The 20,405-nt window shown below is 42.4% G+C and overlaps 1 protein-coding gene and 1 pseudogene across 2 annotated transcripts in view; one reads left to right on the top strand and one right to left on the bottom strand.

Moving 5' to 3' along the window:
- PTPRG (protein tyrosine phosphatase receptor type G) overlaps nucleotides 1-20,405 on the bottom strand; it is a 733,384-nt gene that overhangs the window by 153,726 nt on the left and 559,253 nt on the right. For both annotated transcript variants that reach the window (XM_516564.8, XM_001174413.7), the window contains exon 6: nucleotides 10,001-10,067. In XM_516564.8, coding sequence (XP_516564.3) covers nucleotides 10,001-10,067 — 67 coding nt within the window. The remainder of the gene's footprint in view (nucleotides 1-10,000; nucleotides 10,068-20,405) is intronic.
- Nucleotides 15,640-18,530, top strand: LOC107970671 (DNA-binding protein inhibitor ID-2-like; annotated as a pseudogene).

Genomic DNA, 20,405 nt, shown 5'->3' with positions numbered 1-20,405 from the left:
TTCATTATCCTAATTTTACAAGGCAGAAAGTCAGGGACAGAGAGGTTCAGTAATTTGTACTGGGGTCACACAGCTCCCAAATTGGAGAGCCAGAATTCAAACCCAGGCCAGCCTGAACTTTGAAGTACTGCTCTAGAAACCTCATTCAGTTGTGTTCCTAAGAGTCCAACTTCAAGTGAAAAATAACAAAATTCCGTTTCTTTAAAAGTATTCCATAATGGAGACTTTTAATAAAGCCCATTCCAAAGGTTCAACGTGAGATTACTTTGCATGCAAGTAACATTAGTCTTTACATTAAGAAAGTCAAGGGCAAAAAAAATTAAAAAAAAAAAAAAAGATTCTTCATGAGACTAAAATTTTTCCAAGGACAAGGGAAATCTTGTTCATTTTACCCTCAGCACCTTAGGCAGTCAGTTGATGGAAGGATGTGTGGACTCTGATTTAGGGAGCTTGGCAGTTCACACACACAAAAACAGGCAAGAACCCCTCACAGCAACTCAGCTCTGCTCCATTTTCTTGCTGCTGGATTATAATGACATTTCTGCCTCAGGATTCATTTTTCCCAAAAGTCGCTTGTTCTAGAATTTGTCCTCTTCTTCCAAAGTCCACAAAAGACATTTTCAGAACCTTCAGGCATTTGGCCTCAGATGGCTTATTTCGAGCTTTTGGACCACAAGGATAGTCACAATGGTGTCAGGGTGACAGTGACAGATTATGGTCCTGTTCAATATGTCTTCACTTGCCCCTTCAACGAAACCCATATGATGAGCTTCAATCAAGATGGAAAAAGGTAGGTGGGGAGCCTGGCAGGGATCTGAGCGGGAGAGGACCTGGAGTCAGAAGAGCCAGTCTGAAGTCAGGAAGACCTGGGTTAAGACTCTGGGCTGGGTCACTTCTCATGATGTGACCCTGGGGCAAGTCACCCCGCCTCTGACTGCTTTGCTTGCCTTTCTATATGATGGGGACCATGGTGGTTGTATCTCATAGGGTTTCTGGAATATGTAGTGATCCCTGCTGGGCTAATCAGACAGAGCAAGCATGCCCCAGCACAGCAGCAGTGAGGCGCCCTTTGTGTTTAAACCTGTCACTTGACAACCCATCCCCTTTGTTTCTGATTTCCTGTTTCTAATCTCTACAAGGAGATATTTGCTTTCAGAGTTACCTCTTAATGATACAATTCCAAGGCAGGCAGAGTTCTTTCATTGGACCACAATCAATTTGTGGAGAGAACACACAGCCTGTCAGGGGTAGTTATGGTAAAAAAGTTTTTAAAAAGTGCTGTCACTCCCCTTTGGTTGCTGTGAGGCCACTTGGAACTTGATGTGTCCCAGAGGAAAGCAATGTCTGAATCTCTTCCTTTCTAATGTTAATCATTGTCTTCTTTGATTGTGAAATATAACACCCATGCAGAGAGGCGTGCAAAACATCAAGGTACTGTTGAAAAATGATCCTGAAGTGAGCTCTGGTGTGTGGGTGTGCGACCAACACTCAGAACACGAGAAGACCTTGCCTTCCCCTACCCGGCCAGCCAGCCCCTTGTCACTCTCTCATCCACCCCCAAGAAGTCACCACCATCCTCATTTTGAAATAATCACTTGGGTTTCTTCTTAAGTTTTACCACCTACATATAAACTCCTAAGCAATAAAGATTGGGTTTTCTCATGTTTTGAAGTTTTCTTTGGGAATGCACAGTGTTTTCTTCAGAAGCTTGCTAAGACGTAAAAAGACTTCAAAGGTGATTCCTTTTAGATTAGGTTTGAATTTGAGGCCAGTTCTCATTCAGCCTGCCTTGCTTAACTTTACCAATCTCGGATGCACTCATATTGTTGAGTGGGCCATTCTTTCCCATCGTGGTGAAATGTTCTATTCTATGACTGCACCACTACGTCTTTATCCAGCCTGCTAATGATGGGCACCTGAGGCATTTCTAGGTTTGGGTAATTAGGAAAATCACCACCACAAACATTCTTGCCCACATGTCTTCTTTTTTTTTTGAGACAGAGTCTTGCTCTGTCACCCAGGCTGGAGTGCAGTGGTGCAGTCTTGACTCACTGCAGCCTCAACATCCTGGGTTCAAGTGATTCTCATGCCTCAGCCTCCAAAGTAGCTGGGATTATAGGCACGCACCACCAGACCCAGCTAATTTTTTTTTTTTTTTTTTTTTTTTAGTAGAGACGGGGTTTTGCCACGTTAGCCAGGCTGGTCTCGAACTCCTGACCTGAAGGGATCCACCAGCCTCGTCCTCCCACAGTGTTGGGGTTACAGGCGTGAGCCACTGCGGCCAGCCACATATCTTCTTTTTTTTTAAGACCAGGTCTTGCTCTGTCACCCAGACTGGAGTGCAGTGGCACCATCTTGGCTCACTGAACCTCTGCCTCCTGGGCTCAAGCGATCCTCCCACCCCAGCTCCCCAAAATAGCTGGGACTACAGGTGGGTGCCACCATGCCAGGCTAATTTTGTTTACTTTTTCTAGAGATAAAACACCATGTTGCTGAGGCTGGTCTCAAACTCCTGGGCTCAAGTGATCTGCCTGCCTCGGCTCCAAAGTGGCTCACAGCCATGAGCCACTGCGCCTGGCCTATACATCTCTTGGTACACATATATGAGTTTCTCTAGGGGACATACACAGAAATGGAATCTCTTAGATTCATTTTACTAGATACTGCCAAACTATTTTCTAAAGAGTGATCATATCAGTTATCCTCTTACTAACAACATGAGAGTTCCTGCATTCATATCCTTGCCAACACTTGACACTGTCAAGATTTTTAATATTTGACTATTTGGTATGTGCTGCTAATTTTTTTAAGCTTTGTGGAAGCAATATATTTGGGAAATTAATGTGTAATATATATGAGCTATTCTTTAATTTTCAAACATTAAAATGCAGAAATCTAAGGGGACAGCATGGAAATTTTTATATTATACCTGGGCAATCATCCTCTAGATCAAGATAGAGAAATATTTTTATTACCCAAGAAAATTTCCTCAGGTTCCTTTTCACTCAATATATTCCTCCACCCCACTCTTTTTTTTTTTTTTTTTTTTTTTTGAGACCGAGTCTCATCTCAGTCTGTCACCCAAGCTGGAGTGCAGTGGCTTAATCTCGGCTCACTGCAACCTCCACCTCCTGGGTTCAAGTGATTCTCCTGCCTCAGTCTCCTGAGTAGCTGGGACTACAGGCACGTAACACCATGCCTGGCTAATTTTTGTATTTTTAGTAGAGAAGGGGTTTCACCATGTTGGTCAGGCTGGTCTTGAAATCCTGACCTCAGGTGATCTGCCCGCCTTGGCCTCCCAAAGTGCTGGGATTACAGGCATGAACCACTGCACCCGGCCCCTCCTCCCCACTATTCTGACTTTCATCACTATGGATTAATTTTGTGGATGGACCTGTTCTCACACTTTACATAAATGGAATCATGCACTACCCACTGTTTTGCTTTTGTGTAAATCTATATAGTTCATTATTTGTAAGTGCGGCATAATATTCCATTGTATGAATAGTCTATAACTTCTATATCCCTGTTCCCACTGATGGACATTTAGGCTGTTTTCAGTTTGTGGTTATTATGAATAAGGCTCATATGCACAAGTCTTTTGTCAATATTTTTCTTGGGGATATACTTAAGTGTGGTATTTCTGGCTCAGAGGGCGGGGTGCATGTGTAACGTCAGCAGAAATAGGTACATGGTCTTCTGAAGGGGCTGAACCAAGTGCATCCCCAGCAGGGGAACAGTGCAGGCAGCACCATACCCTGGGGCTGGTTTCTTTTTATACAGTGAATGTGTGGCTGGTGATGCAACAGCAATTGTATAAGATGAAGTCTACCCACTGTTCTAGAAGGAATTCAGAGGACTGACCTGGAGATGACACTCCGTTACTCTGCATTGTAGAAACTTCAGTCCCAGCAGGTGGAATACGGAAAGGTGAATGATGTGGAGTTTCTCAGATAGCTTTCTCTACTCTCTGGAAATGCTTGGCAGGGCAGTCAATGCATATTTGCAAATTCACTGTTATTTCTTCCTTTTTTGCTAGAGGCCTGGAGTGACTCTAGCTATTCTAGGGCTTTGTCCATAGATTTGGTGAGATGATGGGTGTCCCAGGGCAGGGGCAAAAAGGTGGAGGGAGACCCCAAATGTGAGCCAAGTGAACAGACTAGTCACATGAGAAAGCTGGTCTGCAAGAAAAGTTTTGATCTTGTCATAAACACAACTGCCAGTGCCGTGTTTCGACAAGAAAAGCTTGCAAGAGCCTCATTTTGTGACACTAATAGAAGCGAGTTCTCAGGTGATAACTTATTTGTCCTTTCACTGATAGCTTTCTTGGAAGAGCCAGGGAAGGGAAGACCCAGAGAGAGCAGCCGTCTAGCTCTGACCAGCAGAAGATTTCATTATGTCTGTGGCAATTTCTTTCTTTTTGGCTTTTTTCTGGGGGAAGGGGGGACAGAGTCACCCTCTGTCTCCCAGGCTGGAGTGCAGTGGGGCGATCTCAGTTCCCTGGAAACTTCGCCTCTCAGGTTCAAGCGATTCTCCTGCCTCAGCCTCCCGAGTAGCTAAGATTACAGGTGCCCGCCACCAAGCCTGGCTAATTTTTGTAGTAGAGATGGGGTTTCAACATGTTGACTAGGCTGGTCTCGAACTCCTGACCTCAGGTGATCCACCCACCTCAGCCTCCCAAAGTGCTGGGATTACAAGTGTGAGCCACTGTACCCAGCTGTCTGTGGCAATTTCTGACTGTCCCCCTCACACTTCCTCTGAAAGAAAAAGAAGCCTATTACACCTCACTAAGATGGTACATTCTCCAGTAGAGGGAAGTGACAGTGAGGAAGGGGTGGGAAAAGAGGACAAGCAGACAATGATAAAATACCAAGCAATCACCACAGGCAAGTTTCCTATCAGGAATACAAAAGTGGTCCGTTTTAGACGACTGACACAAGAGGATGGTGTTTTGAAGCCTTTTCACAGTATATGTGTGTGTACACAAACAGCCTGCTGGATTTTCCTGGAGTGAGCACTATAAAAAGGAAGACAAATTATGTATTCCAACAACATGAAAAGAAAAAACACAAACCTTTTAACTGACACAGGACATAACGCACACATACTCGATCTTAGCCGAAAGGATGAGAAGCGACGTATAATGCACATATATTTCTTTTCTTTCTTTCTTTCTTTCTTTTTTTTTTTTTTTTGGAGCTTTGCCCTTGTCACTGAGGCTGGAGTACAATGGCGCAGCCTCAGCTAACTGTAAATTCTGCCTCCCGGATTCAAGTGATTCTCCTGCCTCAGCCTCCCAAGTAGCTGGGATTACAGATGCATGCCACCATGTCTGGCTAATTGTATTTTTAGTAGAGATGGAGTTTCACCATGTTGGCCAGGCTGGTCTCAAACTCCTGACCTAAGGTGATCCACCTGCCTTGGCCTCCCAAAATGCTGACATTACAGGCATGAGCCACCGCACCCAGCCCACACACATTTCTTAACATGAACCAGTTAGGTAAAATTGTTGATGCAAATAGGTTGGTGCAAAAGGAACTGCAGTTTTTGCACTGTTCAAATTTGCAACAATGATACGGGAATGCATTCTTCAATAAATATGGTTATGTTACACATCATTTTAATGCACATTTCTCACTTTGTGTTTTTGCTAATGACTTAGTACTTGCTGTTTATTTTATATTTATTTTAGACTATGGAAATGATGTTAGACAAAAAGCAAATTCGAGCAATTTTCTTATTTGAGTCCAAAATGGGTTGTAAAACGGCAGATATAACTCACAACATCAACAACGCATTTGGCCCAGGAACTGCTAATGAACATACAGTGCAGCAGTGGTCTAAGAAGTTCTGCAAAAGAGAAGAGAGCCTTGAAGATGAGAAGCATAAGTTGACAATGACCAATTGAGAGCAATCATTGAAGCTGATCCTCTTACAACTATATGAGAAGTTGCCAAAGAACTCAGCAATAACCATTCTACAGTAGTTCGACATTTGAAGCAAATTGGAACAGTAAAAAAGCTCGATAAGTGGGTGCCTCATGAGTTGAGCAAAAATTTTTTTTAAATTGCTGTTTTGAGGTGTGGTCTTCTCTTATTCTATGCAACAACAATGAATCGTTTCTCGATCAGACTGTGACATGCGACAAAGAGTGGATTTTATATGACAACAATCCATTCTCCACATTCTCACCATTCTCCACATCCTCTCTTACCAACAGACACCTTCATCTATACTGGTCCTGCTTGCATCCCTTCTCTGTCTGGATAATCTCTATGCACTCTTTGGGTCTTAATGTTCACTTGGTTTGAGCCACCTCCAATCACCAAAGTTTGAGTTAAGTGTGCTGCTTCCCACACTTTAATGTCATTACATACTTAATTGTACATCTCTACCAAGCATATGCATACATGGTGAGGGCAGGTCCATGTCTCAATGCCTAGCTTCATGGTGTACTGAGATTAGGCACTCAGTAACTATGGACAGAATGAGCCAGGACTGTTTGTAAGAATCTCTGAGCACTACGGGAGTGTGATTAGGAAGGTGCCTCTGGAAGGGGACGTGAAGCTCTGTGCCACTCTTAAGCGTGCACCCCTGAGATCCCCCTTCCAGAGACAAGCTGCTGTGAGGAGCTTGTTGAGCTGACAGCCTGCAGCAGCTGCACCTCCAGGATCTGCCCAGCATCTACAATCAGGCTATTCTTGCTGGGACGCTCCAGCCAATGACAACGCATGGTGGGGAACAAGAGCTGGGCCATTCCTGCCAACACAGGACTCCTTTCAGGGGCAGTCTTTGCTCTGGGGCTCTCTGACAGCTTGGCAAAGACTTCCTTACAGCTGCCTTCGGCCAATCCTCCTAGCTCACCTCTCTCCTTGCAGAGGTGTCAGACCTGCACTATGCGTGGCCCAAACGCTCTCCCCACCAACCCCTGGTCCTTCTCCATTTGATCCTTCCCAGGCAGACCCTCCCTGCCAAAAATCTTTCTTGCACTTCAAATTCCACCTTGGCGTCTGCTTAACAGAGGACCCCAATGACCAACTGCCAAATACAGTTGGCTGATATGAGCAGGTTACTCCTTCACATTTCAGCTGAAGAAACATTTAAGATGCTTCTTGTTTAAAAAAAAATTAATGAGAAATTAACATTCTAATATATGATTCCCAGAGCTGAAGAAATAAAAGTCATTTCTGAACTGCAAGAGAAATCCATATTGATTTTTCTCTTTACACATCTCTATCATTGTTCCCAAGCCAGAGACTGTGAAGGACATGATTATTTATGTTCCTTCAAATTAACAGATCATTCAAATCCCTCACAGGACTTTCAACCGAAATGCTTCTAGTTCCAACAAAAGCTTTTTTATTTTTCTTTCTTTTTTTTTTTTTTGAGACAGAATCTCACTCTGTCACCCAGGCTGCAGGCTGGCATGATCATGGCTCGCTACAACCTCGATCTCCTGGGCTCAGGTGATCCTCCCACCTCAGCCTCCCAAGTAGCTGGGACTACAGGCATGTACCATCACGCCTAGTTAATTTTTGTATTTTTTTGTAGAGACAAGGTTTTGCCATGTTGCCCAGGCTGGTCTCAAACTCCTGGGCTCAAGTGATTCACCCACCTCAGCCTGCCAAAGTTCTGGGATTATAGGCATGAGCCACTGCCCCTGGCCTCCAACAACAGTTTTTTTAAAAACTATTTCTAATGTCCTCCATTCCCTTTTGGAAGAATGACATACTCCTACTCCTTTTTCTTCCCAATCAAGGCAATACCCACATGGGCTTTAGTTCCTCCCTCCCTTCATCCCATTTCATATTTTGAAATTTTTCACTTATTTATTTGTATGCTTACTTGATTCAGTCATTTGACTAAGATACTGAGTACCTACTATTTGCTGGACACAGCGTGCCACATCAGCATGGTTTTCTGCCCTCAGGAAACTGATACCCAAGAAGCTGATATATGACCAAAAACACAAACACAGTTATTTCAGATACATTTAAGTGCTTTGAAGAAAGAAACCTGGGATGGTGTAACAGAGAGTGATGGGAGTAGGGTGGGATGAATAATTTGATAGGATACTTAAGAAACAACTTTCTAAGGAGGCAAGATAAGAGCTGAGACCTGAAGGCATAAGAAGGAGACACCCTTGGCACAAGCGAAGGAAGAACTCTCCCGACAGAGGAAACAGCAAATGCACAAGCTGGGAGGGGCTGCATACCAGGCAGACTGGCGGGAGAGGAAGGCAGCACTTCACTTCCCTTCTAGGTCCATGAGAGCTGGCCTGTGTGTGTCTTAATCAGTGTTCCAAACCTGGCTTTGCACAGCGTGGGCATGAAATATATTTCTGCTGAATGAATAAGTGAACTTCCTTTGTAGGTCAGTGTATTTTGCAGGTCTCGTCTGACTTCCCACTTAGAGGGTAGGGTTGAAACCACACCCCGGGCATCTTGGCAACCCTCCCAGAGCCAGATATCGTTTTTCCATATGTAGCAGCCTCTGCTGTCGCCTGAAGGTTTGTGTCCCCTAACCAAATTCCTATGTTGAAATCCTAATCCCCAAGTTTATGACATGAGGTGGAGGCTTTGGGAGGTAAGAGCCCTGAAGAATGGGGCTAGTACCCTTCCAGAAACTGAGAACTGGGAAGAAACAATGGAAATATATATCTTTTTTTTTTTTTTTTTTTTTTTTTGAGACAGAGTCTCTCTCTGTTGTCCAGGCTGGAGTGCAATGGTGCAATTTTGGCTCACTGCAACCTCCGCCTCCCGGATTCAAGTGATTCTCCTGCCTCAGCCTCTCGAGTAGATGGGATTATAGGCGCCTACCACTATGCTCAGCTAATTTTTGTATTTAGTAGAGACAGGGTTTCACCATGTTGGCCAGGCTTGTCTCAAACTCTCGACTTCAGGTGATCCACCCACTTCGGCCTCCCAAAGTACTGGGATTACAGGCATGAGCCACCGTGCCTGGCCCAGAAATATCTTAAAATGAAAGCCTCTATGTGGTGTTTTCAGTAACCCTATTTTTCTACACTGAGTAGGTTTACTATTGTTACCTGCTGCATGACTGACCAATTTTGAGAACGGAACAATTAATCCAAAATCCTACTTGCTCCAATTGAACCCTGACAACTGGTTTTAGTTTCACGGAAAGAGAGGGGGAAGATGTTTGTTAAGCTCTATGGAGTTGGCTAATGTCTAAAGACAATCCTCTCAAAAAGGTGTGAAGATGTTTTATCACAGCTGTGGAGATGAAGGGGAGATTTATTATGGTTACTAATGCTATTTCTGTCAACGTCTCTGGAATTCTAATTAGATTATTAAAACTTTGCAAATCATTACATTACATCTCGACTACACACCTCACTGCGACAAGGGTACTTTTGAAATTAGAGGATCTTGATGTCATAGGTAATGATGCAGTGCAGATAATACAGTTGCAGGGAAACTCTTCCAATAAAAACCAGTTGGAAAAGACAGAACCCATTTATCTTACTTTCTCTCCCGGTTTTATGCCTGAGGATAAGAGATCTGCAGCACAGAACAGCAGCCTGGCCTTTTCCATTCTAGTAGCTGCATGACGCTTGTTCACATGCTGCAAAGTTTAATAACTTGTCTGGCTACTTAAAATGCTTCCCTAGATCTGTGACGCAAACCAAACATTTATAGGTGAAAAGACAATTGAAAGAATATTTTTAGGAGAGATATGAAACAAATGGCAAGTTCAACACATAAGAATAGTACATCTTAAGGTGTTCTGATTTATAACATATGCATTCAAACTAGTATCTGAAAAGAAACAAACTGCTTACTGTTAACACAGACCCATCTGCAGGTAATAAATGGGCATGCTCTTTACCCATCAAATAATGGCTCTAATGCCCTTCAACATCAGGGGATGAGGAATGGGTGTCACCCTCTGTCCTCTGCAAGACAACCTGATTCTTTTAGGTAGAGATCTGAGCCCTTCACATCCCAGCAAAAGGAAGTGTATGTGGCATACTTACCATGATGTACGACACCCTTCAACCCATGGATAATAGGATCCAGTGCAGAATTGTCTCTCGGACTGACCTACATGTAAAGGAAACATGATTGGTTAAATCTATTCTGGCATCAGGCACAACAGTCTCAGTTTAATCTTCTAAAGAGAAGGGGGAGAATAGAATGTTATCTAGCAAGCTGCTTAGGTCTCACATACACCATGGCTCTCACCAAATGCAGGAGATTTATGGCATCATAAAATCAAGTGAGGAAGTCTAAATCAAAAGAAAGAAACTTCTCAGAATACATTATAACAGGAGAGAAATACTATAGTCCTAGCAAAATCTTAAAAAGCAACCGCAAGATTTTCTTCTTGCCTTGTTTTATTAAAAGTAGGCCCAATCGGCTAAAAAGTCATTGAAAGTCATGAGAGAGCAATCCATCATTGACGGAAAATTTCAACATCTTCTGGTGACTGTGTTTTCCCCTTCTTTTTAGAAAATGAATCTGTTTTCTGCCAGCCTATTCTCCTTCGTAAGGATCCCTGTCCCCTGTGAAAAATCACATATTCTAAAAGTTATGGAAAGCAAAAGAGGAGGGGAGAGAAGCTTGAAGAGACAGTGTCTCCCACCTTCATTTCCTCCTGGGGTTTTTAATCCCCCCCAAAAGTCAAGCCTCTTCAGTCTTCTTCCCACCTCTTCTTTCCCTTAACTTTCTGATACTACTCAGCAGAACTCCTCATTCTTGCCCATTCTAGAAGATTAAAATTCTAGCAGCATATTACAATTTTGGCTTTCAAGTCTTTTCTTTTAGACATATAGAGATATTTACAAATGACATGAAATGACGTCTTGAATTTGTTTCAAAATAATCCAAGAGTGAACAGCAGGGGGAGTGAGTGGGGTATACATGCCACAGGATTAGCTTGAATCAATCATTTATGACCTTGGGTGGTGGGTATAGGATGGGTCATACAATTTTCTTTACTTTTATGTATAATTAAGTTTTTCCAAAATAAAGAGTTTTTCAAAAATCTATTATCTATGGCCAGCATAGCTCCTGCTTCCCCCATCCCCCATTGATAGTATTTATATCTAATCCACTTCTCACATAATGAAGTTGAGATATTGATGAACCTTTCACTGTGTAGCACAATCCAATTTGATGTTTTCAGGTCAATTCAGAGGAATCAAGAGCCACCCCTAGAATTAACTTTAAGGTGACTGAAAATTTTCCACATTCCTTTTTACTCTTACGAATTTTCCCTGTTGGGTTGCTGTTCCTAGTGTGTCCTCTCTGACAATAACACACACTCCACACACTTCCATCTCTCCTAAGCCTCAGCATCTCCAGAAGAGAGCAGTGGTTCTCAAATGGGGGAGATATTGCCCTACAAGAGGGACATGTGACCATGTCTGGAGACGTTTTTCGTTGTCACATAGCAGTGGGAGGGGGATGAGAAGGGGAGGGGCTACTGACATCAAGGTAGAGGCCAGAGCTGCTGCTAAACATCCTATAATGCTCAGAATAGCTCTCTACAATATCTTATCTGGCTAAGATGTCAGTGGTGCAGAGGTTGAGGGTCAGAAGCCCTCATTAGATGCTCTATGAGTTAATAGTGATTATATCTTAATGTCTAGAGCGTAAATTCAGAATACAGGTGCTGCTAAACACAGGATTATGTTTATAGACTAATAAAATATGTGGAATTTGCTACTACATTGTAAACATTACAGATAAAAAAAAAAATCAGTGAATAGGAACCCAGTGTATCAGACCATAAAGGTGGAATTCTGGGAGTTGGCATAAGTGTGCCTACAAATTGCCTGAGAAGAAGCTCCAGCCAGGGACTGAAGCATGAAACATTCTTGAAAGGTAACTGCACAGAATACACCAAATCAAAATTGCATTAGAAGAAACATCGTATTTGTACCTTAGCAGGTAATTGATCAAAATTTTAAAACCTGGTCAAAAATGGAATTACAGCTCAGGAATGCAAGAGAAGAGAACCTAACCAGTAAAAGTGGCCAAGTTTCAAGAGGCCAGAATAGAATAAAATAAGGATCCCAGAGAATGATTCCATACCAAATTGAAGCTATAGACAAAAAGATGGTCCCTTTGATTCATTCTGGTGGGGATGCCAGCTTAACTATCTGTAGTTAGTTACTCTAATATCTGTGAGAAATGACAAAATGGCCACAAATTCCCTCTATCCCTGTTACATGTGCCTTTACAACTTGACTTTGCCCTCCTCTATGAAAAGTGTACACCAATTACTCCATTCTTTGAAATTGGGCTTGTCCATATGTCTTGCTTTAGTGAATGGAGAATTAGTGAACATGATGCAGACACAAGCTCATAAAACACTCAGATTCTTTGGAATCCTAACATCAAATGAAGAATTCCAAGTTAGCCTATTAAAGGATGAGCGACTACAAGGAGTAGACATAGGTAGTCCTAGCTAACGTTCTTCTAGACTCACTGGCCTGCCACGACCAGACAGGTGAGTGAGTCCATTTAAGACCATCCAGCCTCAGTGGAACCATCTGCAGTCCACAGAGATGGGCTGAACTAGCCATACCCAGAACTGACCAGCCAACCTACTGACCCATAAAACGATCTGTTTTAACTAACTGGAATCATTTGGTACACAGCAAAATTTAGCCATTAGTTTCTATGAGTTGTATGCAAAGGTAAAAAATGAGAAACAGTCTATGATACCAGTAGTTTTTTGAAACAATATATCTGGCTTATGGTTTGTCTTAAAAGTTTCCCAGTAATATTCCACATCACAAGACACAGCATTTGCTGGCCACCTGATCAACTCATGTGCTCCTCCAAAAAGGTGTTATCCCTTCTCTACCATGGCAACATTTCTCAGATACTCTGATCTTGGATCCTGAATGAGAGGGAATATTTTACAGTCAGGGGGACCACTATGGTTTGAATGCATCCCCAACATTTCACGTGTTGGAAACTTAATTCCCAATGCAACAGTGTTGAGAAGTGGGACCTTTAAGAAGTGATTAGGTCATGAGGGTTCTGCCCTCATGAATAGATTATCATCATTATTGCTAGAGGGAATTTGTTATAAAAGTGAGTTTGGACCCCTTGCAACCCCCTCTTGCTCTCTCACATTCTCTCTCTTGTTCATGTGATACGCGTTGCCATGGTTATGATGCAGCAAGAAAGCCTTGCCAGATGTCAGGGCCATTCTCTTGGACTTCTCAGCCTCCAGAACCGTTAACCAAATACATTTCTGTTCATTATAAATTACCCAGTGTGGCATTCTGTGACAGCAGCACAAAAAAGACTATGACAGGAACTTTTTAATGCATTTAGTATTATCTGATAATGTGAAGGCTCAAAGAAAGTGTTTCTAATCTTCCATGACTGACACACACCAATAATATTTGTAGGCTATGCAAAAGGAAAACAACCAGTCAACCTAGCCCAGGTTCAATTTTTGGTCATTTCTGATTACAGCTTCTCCGTGTCTGATACTCAGACTTCACCTCATCTGAGCTCAGGAACCTGACCCCAGATTCTAAACAACTGCACAAATGCAAAGCCTTCTACAACATCCATTCAGCTCCCATCGTCTTCACTGGTGGTTAATATGGCTGGGGTTGAGAAGATGAATGAGGAGAAAAGGACAGAAAATGGAGATTATTGGCTGGTCAAAGTAACTTACTAATAATACTGAGCTCATTGTCTGGTCTATGTCTTGGTTCCAAAAGTCAGGGTGGGGAATCCAAAGAGCACGCTAATAAGTGGATTTGTTCCAGTCAGGCATAACCCTAACTGAAATAATCCCTTTCACTCACTGCTTCAATCAATTTGCCACTTAAAAAAAATGTCATGGGCATAAGCTAAGCAATTTTGGCAGCTTTTAAATATGACAACAGTGAAGAGGGCTGTATTAGCAACCTGTGTTTACATTTTATTCTCCACCTAGGATGCAGGAGGCCAGGGATGGGGAAAATATGGAATTCTGAGTCAGGTATGGATGCTTTCAGCTTTAGTGTCCTTGTCTGTGAAATGGGGATACAGTCTTATAATGTTGTCATGAGGATTAAACGTTTAAAGTTTAGAGTATAATGCTGAGTACAAATGCCACATCCAATAAAGGACAATAACACTGGGCAACAAGTTGACCTAACACTTGAATTTAAATGAATGACAAACAAATGCAATTTATCCCTGAGCTTGTCAACGTGCTTGGCTCTGAAAGTAATATCTCCCTGAGTTCAAATTTCAAAAGATCCAAATTTATGTTTTATTTGACATCCACTCAATTTTGTAATATGCTGTTCCTTTTAAAGCCACATGAGAAGTGATCCTGGCTCTTGAAATTTGCTTCCTTCCACTTTAAGATCAAAGGAGTTATGCAGTAATACGGAGAAGGCAGCAATTGCACAAATGAGCTTAAAATGGACTAGAAGAAACAGACACCCCCTTTCCCTGCAGAGTTCGTACTCTCATTGCAAAACTTCACTCCTGGCACTTCCACTTCGGAGCAGCTTTCGTGGCATTAGTCATCTTCAAAAGGATGGCACACAAACTCGAAAGAGGGCTCTGAATTAAAGCTTTTCAGTTGTCTTTAGATACAACCAAAGTATATAGAGATACTGACAATACAGAAAAACCATGAAACCTAGGTTTGGACTGAAGGCCAAATTCATATAAACGCTCATGAAATCTAAACTTCGTAACATTTTCTTTTCAATTAATAGCCCACCATAAGGATCCACACAATTATCAAATTAGTAGCCAAGCTATCAATAATCTCTAGAGATATGTTTACCTGGAGGCTCTACAGGAGGGCCTGTGTTTACTCTTGCTTGAAGTAAAATGAAAAGGAAGCACAGAGACCTCATCAGACGACATGTGCCTGCATTCAGATATGTGCTGCCATTTACTTCTACTGTCCCCCATGCCATTTGGCCCTTGACTTGGATCCTAATAATTTTTGCTCTATCAAGTCCTGGCCATCTGCTAAATAGGATGGTCAAGACAACCTACTTGCCTTGAATCCGACACCGCCAGCTGCTCCTTTAGTTCCATAAACATCACATCCGGCCAATATCCTCTTGTGGGAAAAAAGGATTTATGCATGCTGAGGGTGAATGGCTATACCGTTAACCATGGCTGCAGAGGAAAGTGACAAAGGGCAGGACCAGAGACTCCACATGGCCTTCCAGAATTGCAGAGAAGAGGACTCACCCACCCCAGCAGTTAGCAGGTAACTGTGTATTCAGAAGCTAATTTGCTGTATTAGGACAAGGGCAAGCACTTCTCAGGATGTTTGATTTCACATCTGAATCTCCCCTCCTTCCGTGGCTCTTACCTAAAGAGCCACGTGGCAAGGATGCTGTAGCTTCTTTCATTCTGACTTCAACATCCTAGTGACCACTAACTAGATTTTGGTTCACGTTGCTGTCACAAAGCATTTATAATGTGGTTATTTTGCATCCTTGCATTTTGGTTAGCCCTTACCCGGAAAGAGATGACTGCCTGGCTTCCTTTATTAATAAGTTAAACACTTGGCAATAATTTAGGAAATGTGGCCATGTTCAAGAAGACAATTTTAGCATGAAACCACTAACCACTGAGCTATATTGAAAACAATTTTCTTTTCCTGACTTTTCTTTTTAGTCTTCACAAATATTACCTTCCTTCTTGTATAGCCAATGGTCTTAGTTTCTGATACAGAAATGTAGTTTTTCCCTTTTGACATTCCAACATCATTTTCTAGTGTCTCCTATCACTGCTGCAATGGGATATTACAAAAAGCAGAATCAGAGATGTTGGCACATGTGGCATCCCAAACTGCCACGAAATAAGTCGGAGAGGAATACGGAGACACAATTCAGAGTGATGAATGGCAAGGGAAAAAGGAGCTCTGTAAACCTGTAGGACTTTTCATGAAATTCCGATAAAGATGAATAACCAAGTGTGGATTCCTGGTCTAGAGAATTGCTTTAAATGCAACTACTAAATTCCAGGATCATACATTAAGCCTAATCTAACAGACATGCAAAATGTCACCGAGGCCTCTCACAGAAGTGCCCCTGACTGAAGCAAAAGGTATGGCCCTGTATCATCATCTATTTTCCAGGATTTGACAGGGACAGACTCCTGGGACTGGTTTCCATCGGCAGATGAGAAAACTCCTAATTCCTCAGCCTTGGGAAGGGATTAATATGAAAAGGAAACACAATTATAAATGCTAACAGGATTCACCCTCCCCACTTCAAACGCAGCTTGAGCACGGACATGGCTTACTTACTGTTAATTCATAATATTAATGGAAACCAGTTAATTCACAGGTTATTCATCTCCAGAGAATTGAGATTCATGGTCACAGAAGGCCACTTGAGGAAATGAATTTTGTGCTTTTGATCTACTTAAACTGACCATTCTCTGGCCCTCTGCCCCTGCCTCCCCAACCCACCAGAGTATTTACCATCTCATTGTCAGACTTGGCTTGGAGGAGTGCATTACTGGAAAAACCAATCCCCGCAGGGCGACAGCAAGGGTGGTAGCAAATCCGTACAAAATGGCACATTTTGCCAGGAACAGTCTTGCAGATTGTCAATACAGGCAATTTCTCATTTTCATGAGGATCAAACTTTGGATTCTCTCAACACACCATTTCAAAGCCAGAGCAGAAGAGAGGGAGGAAGTGGGATGGCTGGGGTGCCTGGCAAATGGTACTCCCGTGGGGGCCCGCATGGTGATTTTTGTCCTTCTGTCTTTTTAATACATTGTGTTTCAGAGCCAAGAAGGTTTTGGGAAAGGCTTTACAGCATTTCAAGACGGGGTCCCAGAACCTGTCTGTCCCACCCCTGCCAATCTTCTCAAAGTGCAGGCTGCTCCTGAACTGGAGAGGCAAAACAGAAATTCCAGCTTTGCAAAGCATGACCTAGAGTCTTAAGCTACAATGCAAACTGTTTCACACAGATATTGTCATGACCTTTGAATTAAAAAAAAAAAAAAAAAAAAAAAAGTATGAGATCTGGGGAAGCCTGGGGCAAAAGGAGCTTATTTCAGGTTCAGTGACTTGCTTGCAAGTTTCTCCTGATTCTGTGTGGCAGTGCTGGACAACTTTGACTTTCCCTTGTTAATAATCCCGCCATACACTGAAAAGCCCCAACAATATCAAAGGCTTAGTGGAGAAGGCAGAGCCGACTGTTTTCACATGTAGCAAGTGACTTCAACCAAAACACATTAGATGTGAACTCTCACCCTTGTTTTTTCATTCCCTGGAAGCAAAAAGCTACTCAGGGGCACTCCATTTACAAAAGGCTCGAAATCCAGAAAACACTGAGTGGGGATGGCTTTAAATTCCCATCATGCATGCAGCATGAAAAATATAAGAGACAAGGCACATTGGATCAAAGAGGTTGCCAGGTTGATCCTTCTTTTGAAAAAGAATCCCTCCATAGGAGTAGGGAAGATTATCATTTTGCAGTATTAGGAACGGGGGAAGACAATGTAAATATCATGTAGGTATCATATGTAGAATGTTAAAATGACGTAAATGACCTTAAATACCCCTTTATAGTCATATAATAAGGTGACAGGAGGACAAAGCTAGGGGCCCTCAGCTCGAATTACAAGCACTGGCTCCTTAAGCTCATTGATTCAACCAATATATACTGAATTCTACTGAAGACTGTGATGGGCTCACTCTAAGATGATCCTTCAAAGACCCCTGACTCCAGGTATTCAGACCCTTATGTAATCACCTTCCCTTGAGGGTGGGCTAGATCTAGTGGCTTAGTTTTATTCAGTAGAATAAGGCAAAAGCAATGTTATGAAAGATTCTGGCCATGCGCAGTGGCTCATGCCTGTAATCCCAGCACTTTGGGAGGCTGAGGCAGGAGGATCATTTGAGGCCAGGAGTTTGAGACCAGCCTGGGCAACACAACATCTCTAGAAAAGAATTTTAAAAATTAGCCAGTGTGATTCTGAGCCAAGTCCGGTGCCAAGCGCAGCTAGCTCAGCAGGCGGCAGCGGCGGCCTGAGCTTCAGGACAGCCAGCTCCCTCCCGGTCTCACCTTCCCTCACGGTCAGCATGAAAGCCTTCAGTCCCGTGAGGTCCGTTAGGAAAAACAGCCTGTTGGACCACCGCCTGGGCATCTCCCAGAGCAAAACCCCGGTGGATGACCTGATGAGCCTGCTGTAAAACATGAATGACTGCTACTCCAAGCTCAAGGAGCTGGTGCCCAGCATCCTCCAGAACAAGAATGTGAGCAAGATGGAAATCCTGCAGCACGTGATCGACTACATCTTGGACCTGCAGATCACCCTGGACTTGCATCCCACTATTGTCAGCCTGCATCACCAGAGACCCAGGCAGAACCAGGCATCCAGGATGCCACTGACCACCCTCAACATGGACATCAGCATCCTGTCCTTGCAGGCTTCTGAATTCCCTTCGGAGTTAATGTCAAATGACAGGAAAGCACTGTGTGGCTGAATAATCATGACTTCTTTTTTTTCTTTGCACAACAACGACAACAACAAATTCACAGAATCTTTTAAGTGCTGAACTTATTTTTCAACCATTTCACAAGGAGGACAAGTTGAATGGACCTTTTTAAAAAGAAAAAAAAAAGGGAAGGAAAACTAAGAATGATCATCTTCCCAGGGTGTTCTCTCACTTGGACGGTGATATTCGTTATTTATGAAAAAGACTTTTAAATGCCCTTTCTGCAGTTGGAGGGTTTTTTTATATACTGTTCCCACCATGGGGAGCAAAAACGTTAAAATCACAAGGAATTGCCCAATCTAAGCAGACTTTGCCTTTTTTCAAAGGTGGAGTGTGAATACCAGAAGGATCCAGTATTCAGTCACTTAAATGAAGTATTTTGGTCAGAAATTACCTTTTTGACACAAGCCTACTGAATGCTGTGTATATATTTATATATAAATATATCTATTTGAGTGAAACCTTGTTAACTCTTTAATTAGAGTTTTCTTGTACAGTGGCAGAGATGTCTATTTCTGCATTAAAAAGTGTAATGATGTACTTATTCATGCTAAACTTTTTATAAAAGTTTAAACTTTTAATTGTAAACGTAACCCTTTTATACAAAATAAATCAAGTGTGTTTATTGAATGGTGATTGCCTGCTTTATTTCAGAGGACCAGTGTTTTGATTTTTATTATGCTATGTTATAACTGAACCCAAATAAATACAAGTTCGAATTTATGTAGACTGTATAAGATTATAAAAAAACATGTCTGAAGCCAAAAAAAAAACATTAGCCAGTGTTTGGTGGTGCACATCTATAGTCCTAGCTACCCCAGAGGCTGAGACGGGAGGACAGCTGGAGCCCGGGAGTTAGTGGTTACAGTGAGCTATGATAATGCCAAAACAAAGTGACAGCGGCCTTTGGCCAACAGCTAAGGAGAAGCTAAGCTCCTCAGTCAAATAGCCCTTGAGGAACTGGGTTCTGCCAGCAATCTAAGTAAAATTAGAAGTGAATCATTCCACAGTTGAACTTTCGGATAAGATCATAGTCCCAGTTGACACCTTGATTGTAGCTTTGTGAGAAACCTTGAATCTGAGGACACACACAAACTGAGATGATAAATGTGTGTTATTTTAAGCTGCTGAGTTTGCAGTAATTTGCTCCATATCAGTAGATAACCGTATGCCAAGAACTGAGTAGCGGAATAGAATATGTCATTGAACAAATCACAGTGCTCTGCCCTCATATAACTGATGACCTAGTTCTAGCTCCCACAGACAGGTTGGGGGCCCTGGCTTCTGTAATGAACCCACACATCACCATTTTCCTTACACTGCTGCATCAGCTATCAAAAGGCATTTCCCCTCCTTCTAGATGAGTTCTTGCCCCTCATGGACCTCAGCTGCTATGTCACCGTTTCTAGAGTTTGAAAAGAAGCAGTTTGTTTAGAATCCAAGTTCCAACCAAGAAAACTTGGCAAAAATAATGAGCGAACCCCAAATGCAGCAAATAAACATCGATAATCAATTCTGGGATATAGAATTTTCAGTAGCTTTTATGTTTAAGCAAACATAGAAAACCAATTAATTGCAGCACAGAACCTAAGTGAAAGCTGCCACTGAACAAGGCACAAAGCATTATGCAGTGGCATGGGTGCTGCTATTTCATATCCACAGCAATTAAGTTAAGTGTAAACTAATTACATATCTTAAAGCTTTTTTTTCTTTTAAGAGGGGGTAGTTTTACTCTATGCTTTCTTGAAGCACTGAATGATTGCTCTCATAATGTAGTCTCTGAAGATTAAGTATCAATTCACTGTCCTAAGCAATACCTCACAGGCCATTCCCTATTCCAAACCATGGGCTCATGGAAGGGGTCTGCTGCCTGATACTACAAGAGAAACTTAAGCTCCTTGTCATCATCCTCTATGAAATAAACCTGC

This window comes from Pan troglodytes, chromosome 2 (assembly GCF_028858775.2).
Source record: "Pan troglodytes isolate AG18354 chromosome 2, NHGRI_mPanTro3-v2.0_pri, whole genome shotgun sequence".
Lineage (NCBI taxonomy): Eukaryota > Metazoa > Chordata > Mammalia > Primates > Hominidae > Pan > Pan troglodytes.
Note: the sequence above shows the minus strand (reverse complement) of the source record. Positions and strands in the feature narration are given on the sequence as shown.